The 7,238-nt window shown below is 38.3% G+C and overlaps 1 protein-coding gene across 1 annotated transcript in view; it reads right to left on the bottom strand.

Annotated features, from left to right (window-relative positions):
- Positions 1–146: 146 nt before the first annotated feature.
- The window catches only part of SNX18 (sorting nexin 18), a 25,735-nt gene continuing 18,643 nt past the window's right edge, over positions 147–7,238 (bottom strand). The window contains exon 3 of the mRNA XM_010725415.2: positions 147–1,728. Coding sequence (XP_010723717.1) covers positions 1,475–1,728 — 254 coding nt within the window. The 3' untranslated portion in view covers positions 147–1,474. The remainder of the gene's footprint in view (positions 1,729–7,238) is intronic.

Below are 7,238 nucleotides of genomic sequence, written 5' to 3'. Positions count from 1 at the left end.
AGAAGAAGAAGAAGAAGAAGAAGAAGAAAGAAAAAAGAAAAGAAAAGAAAAAGAAAAGAAAAGAAAAGAAAAGAAAAGAAAAGAAAAGAAAAGAAAAGAAAAGAAAAGAAAAGAAAAGAAAAGAAAAGAAAAGAAAAGAAAAGAAAAGAAAAGAAAAGAAAAGAAAAGATTTTTGCCTCCTCGGAAGTTTCTGTTATTTTTGTTTAGGAGGAAAAGGATAGGATAAATAAAAACCCCTTCTGATACTGACCTATAAGAAGGGAACCAATAGGTTATAAAGACAGACTTCAGACTTAATTCAAGGGAAATAAGCCAGAAAATTCTTTAAAATATAGTGTTTACATATATATAAATGCACCCTGCTTGTCAAAAATATTTATACAAAAATTAAGACAAGTGTTATAAACATAAACATGCCACCTGTTTTCCAGGTTAGTTCAGCCAAGTCTTATTTCAGACCATTTATATTACTGAACATCCCTGAAAATTTGTAACCTTAGAGTAGACTAATGAATCACAGTGGAGTCCCAACTTAGACAACAGGCAATGTAGATGCAAGTCTGAAGTGAAACTGAATCAGCAAATGAACAATGAGCAAATAATTTCCTACTTAAAAAAGTTCTATCAACATAGCATTTATATCCCCATGATAAACATCCCTGTTATTAGGCTAGTTCAAATTTCCACTCACAGTAATGCTTTATACTAAAATCCCCTCAGCGTAATATTCTTTTTTGAAAGGGGGGTCAGTGGTGTACTTTGTATATGTGCTTAACATCCTAGTACATGTAACAAGTAGTCTCCACTTTCAGGGAAAGTCTGAATAGATTTAAGTTCTACTTTTGAGCCAACGTTTATTGTAAGACAGTACTTGCTGTGCAAATTGGATGGCAGCTCATTTATTTCCAGTTAATATGAGGTTTCATAATCAGTTCTTGTCATAGGCATCAACCCTTCATTCATTCAATCGTAAAAATGTGACTTACTAGAAAAGGAAAAATAGAGTCTAAAGGCACAGAATCACATAGCTGCTCTAGTAGGAATCTGTAAACAGAGAATCGTTTGAATTTAGGAAATCCAAATCTAGGAAAGTAAAAAGGCAGCTGAAGCAGGCTTTTATCTAGCCAACTTCCTTAAAGACCCAAAGGGTTTTGAGGTCTACAAAGTATGCACTAAAATACCATGTTTCAAAAAGCAATAAGGCAAATAGTATACTCATTATTTCAAAAGTTACAATGGTAGTGTAGGCATACACAGTATAACTTAGTTATAATGCGTGGTACTTTTTCTACTACATAGCCGTATAACTGTTTCCTTCCTACATAATCAGAGATAAAATCCTGATTCCAAGTGAACACAAACCATTCTTGTACCACATCTACCACTGGTAATAGCTCTTTAACAGCAACAGAGTTTGTTCCGCTGCTTAAGTCATGTTCGTACTGAGCAAAGTCCACAAATTGAAGTCCAGAGATTAAACGCTGTCATACTTGTGAAGAGCTTCTTCTAACTTCTGTGTCACTTTTTGAAAAAAAAGTATTTGCTGTTGCAAGAAATGCTGCATCTGTGATTTAAAGTCTCTCACACGGATTTTGTGGAAATGATTAATTTCTGCTAGGGTCGCAAAAGAAATAATGTTACAGCGTTCTTGAATGCCCTCTGCTTTTTGGAGCTCCATCTTCCCCTCTTCCACATGCCGCTTACTCTCCTTTACTTTGGTGAGGGCTCCTGGGTAAAGAGGAGAACAGAAGAGTTTAACTGTGAGAACAATCTTTGCTGTACTTCAAAGTGATTTAATAACAACAATGTGTACAAAGCCTATTCTGAGTGCATTTATGCGTATGAATAAAGAACTTTTCCAGATTAAAAAAAATCACAGAATACTGTATCATTTTAAAAAGCAAGGCTTTAGTTTGCAAAAGTCAGTAAGTGAAAAACATGCCTATTTCACAATCTTAAAATATCAGATCATGTCTTTCAGTGAATAATCAATAAATACACTGACAGTGAGGAAAAAAGGTAGAAAAAGTAGATTTCTGCCTCAATTATCACCAAAAAAGTCACATCATTCAGAAATCTGTCCTTCTGAAACGTTGAACTCTTTCAGGCTTTGTGAAACATCAAAAGGAGATCTGAATACACAAAATAACAATGCATGATTCTGCTTCTACAGTACAGGTACCCCCAAATATTACTGATGACTGGAGAACCTAAAAGTTTATTTCAAAGCTACAGAAGTCCAGGCAGAAATAACACAGCCTTGTAAGAGATGCTAAAAAATACAGCAAAGGAACCTTTCTCTTCCAACCAGCTGATTAAAGCACACATCTCACAAAACCTTTACCAAATGCAGACAGTGATATAGATAAATACCAGGATAAATCTTAATATTAATTTTCACAAGCTCAGCTTCCCAAAAAGCAACTTATTATCCTTAGGAACGACGTACTTCTTCATAAAACTAGGAATAGTCAGACCAATACAGCCTTAGTCTTCTCCAAAAAAAATTAATTATACATATTTGTCATAACTTTTATCCCTGGAGGTGTTTAAGGCCAAGTTGGATGGGGCCCTGGGCAAGCCAATCTAGACTCTGGCAAACCTGCCTGCAGCATGGGGGTTGGAGCTGGATGATATTTAAGAGTCCTTCCAACCTAAGCTGCTCTGTTTCTAGCTGCAATGTCTCAAATGACTCCCTCTTTTGTACTACACTTTATATCATACAAATGACTACAGTTCATGGACAGGACTCTCTTCACACTGCCTTCAAGAAATGCTTTTCTATACTCCCTGCAGTGAAGGGAGTCAGCAAGCTAACAGAGAAGCCTTCTACCTCTGTATTGAAAGGGTAACTTCCAATATTTCTGTAGGGGGAGTAATTTTGTCTACTATCAGCCTGCATCACCTTATGTTCTAAACGCTATTCACAAGTAAAAACATAGTTCTGCTGTGGTAACATCGTCTTCCACTCTTTCCTTCCTATGGCTTATAACAAGATATTTTGAACACCCATTGCTCCAGCATTTCTCATAGCTCAGTGCAGTTTGCTCCTTTTCCTATCCCTAAGGTCATAGAAACACAGAATCTTCCAGGTGGGAAAAGGCTGTTTAATCACTGAGTTCCATCACTAAACCATGTCCCCAAGCACCATGTCCACATGTTCCTTAAATATCGCAGGGATGGGAACTCCACCACCTCCTCTGGCAGCTGGCTACAAAGCCTGACCACTGCGTACCCTTACTAGAGACAAGCTAAAATACCTGATGATATGGTGGATCTTAAAAAAGTTTCAGACGTGGTATGTGCTTCAGGAGCTCCAGAAACTCCCTGATTTGCAGTAAAACCACAAGAACCATTTCTGCCACTGTGGCAGGAAAATTATAAGCAAAGCAAATTTAGATCAAAGTCTTGCAAGTCACCTAACGTGCAAGTGTTTGACCAATGGCTCCCAGGATGCTGCAGGGTGGTTGGTAATGCTTCACCCACCCACACCTTCCCCAACACCATGGCCTACAGGCATGGCAGCTAAAGCCTTGGCACCAGCTGCTCATGGACCTCACCATCTTCAGCCCAAAAACAAAACCAAGAAACCCTCCCACAGGTAAGCAGCACAGCATCAGTCTGTGCCAGAAGACTGTGTTTTCCCCTTCAAAGACTGAGTAATCTGTGAGTCAGGACACAATGTAAAAAATATTGAATCCTCTCTTCTACAATAAAGACATTTCTTTCAGCAAACAAAAACCGACTTGGTAATTTTTTTCCTTCTGCACTCTGTTTGCACTGGAGGAATCTGTGCGAGGTAGTGAAAAAAAATGAAATTTGGGACCTACTGGGAGCCAGATGGAGCTGGTTAAATAAATATGACAACTCCTTGGTTGTGATGTGGGAAACAACATTAGATGTTATTTCTAGAATGACTAAACTGGAAGAAAAAATACTGAAATTGACAGCATCAGCAGCTGAAGTTCATGGGGTATGCATAATACTTCTGAATATTTTACATAAATAATTACTATGCTAATTACCAAAGAGTCCCTCCAGACTCTTGGAGGGTCTGGATATTTTAATCAAACCAGATATTATTATACATATATTATATATTATACATTATGATTTTGCATAGATGGGAAATAAAAAAAAAGGGGGAAGGTGGGGCTTACAATTAGGAAAAGGAATCCAAGGGAAAACTTGCAGTTAATACAGTTCTCATTACACAGATATTTTCATGCAGGTATTTCAGTGGATTTTCCTTTAAAATCTACAGACTACAACTGGAGATTATAGATATGCTTAAGCATAGATTTCCCTTTGTTTTTTCATCATGTATCTTTAAATGACGTGTTGTATTATCAGTAAAACCTTAACCATAAAAAATAAAAATTAACCTTAAGATAACCTCATAAAGAGAAAGATTTAAGTTACTGCACGAGAATCACTGAACCTTCCTCAAGTACAAAAAAAAAAACCACCCCACGCTTTATTTAAAAAGATATGCAATCACGAAAAAATCAATCATAAAAACATTTAAATATAATTTTTCACTAATTCAGCATCTACTGAAGTTTGCAAGCTTTAGTTTAGCAAATCTTAGGAAAAAAAAGTGTTGTTAGCTTGCACAGCTTTGCAAGCAGCTTTACTAACACTAATATATGCACCTTTCCTTGGCCTGGTCAGCCCCTCCTGACCCCCTCGCCCACACCTGCATCTCCTGGTCATGAGGCTGGGGCTGAGTGTGCTAACAACAGACCCTGAGGGTGGGATCAATGACCTCTGCAGGTCCCTTCCAAGTACTCCATTCTAGTCTCCTGGTTCCTGGATTCAGAAATCTGCGCATCAAGTGTTGGTTTGTATGATCCAAAACAGAAAGGTGTATTTGGAAAGAAACAAACAAAATCAAAAAGAATTCTGGCAGCACTAGAAAAGGCTTTTCACATTTTAGGGAAAAAGCATCAAAAGAGGCATCTCCTAATTTATGAGTGCTGCTCTGAAAGTAATGGTTCCTTTTGTATTCTGTTGGCCCACAACATCAGAGGCAGATGCTGGTGGTGTGGCAGTAGAGGTTGAATCTTCCTGCCAGTATTCTGTTACGTGTTGTTGCCGTAGGACAGATGGCAGCAGAGGGGCAGTCTGACAAAATGGCATCAGACAAAGAAGTGAATTCCTCCATGCGGAAAAAATGGTACCTGCTGACATTCATTGATGCTTGCTGAAACTTGTAAAGACTTCCCTGTGCATAAAACCTTCTGGTTTGATTAAAAGCTCTTCTGTCTGGAGAGGAGGTTTCAAGGACCAGGGCTACCTTTCAATGAGCAAAAACAGCTTGGATTGCAGACAATGCAAAAAGCTGTGCTACATCTATTTCTGTTCCCAAAGGTAAGGAAGAGCAGATGTGAATGCTGTTTTTCATTTCCCCAAAGCCTGATGTTAAACAGATAGTTCTGCTTGCTGAATGCTGCTATGGGCTTTTAGAAACCCACAGGTTTCAGTACTTGCTTTGAAGTATGAGATTAGACAACACTAGATGATATGAACATGTTTAACAAGGAACGTTTATAGTGATGTGCTAGCAGCCATGAAGACAGAGACAACAAAGACTCTGCTAGAAATAAATAGTTCCAAGCTGTGAAACATGCTATACAAATAACAATTTAAATAGGTGCAGAGGGGTTACTAGGCAAAAAAAGAAGTGTATTGAGTAAGGAAGTTGGTCATACAAGCATGAGGTTGCAATCAGGCAGAAGAAATCAAATACGTTCAGGAAAATAAAATTTAAAAAAGATTTTTTCAACCTGAGAGTATTCAGGTTTGAGTCAAACAATAAATTTTCCAATCAACTGGAGTTTTATCACACTCAAAAATGCTTCGAGATAGTGTGAGCAGTCAACCAAGGATTGGTTCAAACCTACACATGAGCACATACTCACTGTCCTCCATTCTGTAAGCATGTGCACCAAAGCCAAAATGCAGGTCACATCACATGGGAGTACATATCTCTAAGGGTAACAACAAATGACATATGATCAGCCAGCAGCTAGCCCTAACCTGCTCCTCACGCCTAGCATGCGCAACGCTGGCCAAGGCTGCAGCTTGCACTGTCACTAGAATGCAGAAGTCTTGGAGATCAGAGCTCATGAAAACAACTTCCCATGGCCTAGCTCCACACCTTGATGCAGCACGTGAATTCAACTTTGGAATGTGCATACAGTAGACAGCAGGGAAACTCCAGCTGCATGAATCCAAACGAAGAGAAGCCTCAAGAAAGGGAATTCTCTGGGGCAGGTGCCCCGTTTTGCTTTGTATTTGTACAGTACTTAGTACAATTGACATCTGTTTCATGGCTGGGCTTGCTCAAATCTTCGAAAATAGAAGCAGTCATTACTGCTACCTCAAAACTGTACCTCTCTTTTCTGAAAAAGATCTACGAAATTGCAATCTAAACAGCAGTGATTTAACTTCATACAGCAGTACTGCCTATGGGCTTGCAATGTGAGATGAGATGGCTAAAATACAACATGTGCAGCAGCAGTGAGGATCTGTGAAGTTAGGCAGGTCTGTGTCTCACAGTCATGCTCTAGAATGTGCATCACCAATGTATCAATGTCTTTGCTATTTCAGTCCAAAATACTGAACTTAAAAACTTACCTAGACTGAAGAAGAGAGGAAGTTAACTTTTAAGATACTAAAATTGTAATTACATATATTCAAGTATTTCCTTCACTTAGTGATGAATTATTTTCAAACTAAAGGACAGGGATATATGGAATAAGTTTTTTACAATAAGGGAGGTGAGGCACTGGAACAGGTTATCCGGAGAGGTGATGGGTGCCATGTCTCTGGAGATATACTCAAGGCCAAACTGGACAGCGCTCTGAGCAAACTGATGTAGCTGTAGGTGACCCTGTTCGTTGCAGTGGAATTGGATGAGATGATCTTTAAAGGTTCCTCCCAACTCTAGATTCTGTGATGCTGTGCTAAATTGAAACAACTAATTTTCTTTCACAAGTAACTGACATACATGCAAATTGTTATGACACTACAAAACCTTCCTTCAAACACTACACTTTTGTTATTCTTTACTTTATTCCTCATGCTAGAGAAATGCTGAAAAACGAGACAAAACACAAAACGAATGAAAGAAGATATAGAAATTAGATATAGAAGTTAGCCCTGTGGTTCTTCATGACACATTTCAGAGAACAGTTTTCTGAATTATATCTCTAATGTGGCTGGGGGAAAAA

Source organism: Meleagris gallopavo, chromosome Z (genome assembly GCF_000146605.3).
Source record: "Meleagris gallopavo isolate NT-WF06-2002-E0010 breed Aviagen turkey brand Nicholas breeding stock chromosome Z, Turkey_5.1, whole genome shotgun sequence".
Taxonomy (NCBI): Eukaryota; Metazoa; Chordata; class Aves; order Galliformes; family Phasianidae; genus Meleagris; species Meleagris gallopavo.
The sequence above is the reverse complement of the archived record's forward strand: the minus strand, read 5'-3'. Positions and strand labels throughout refer to the sequence as shown.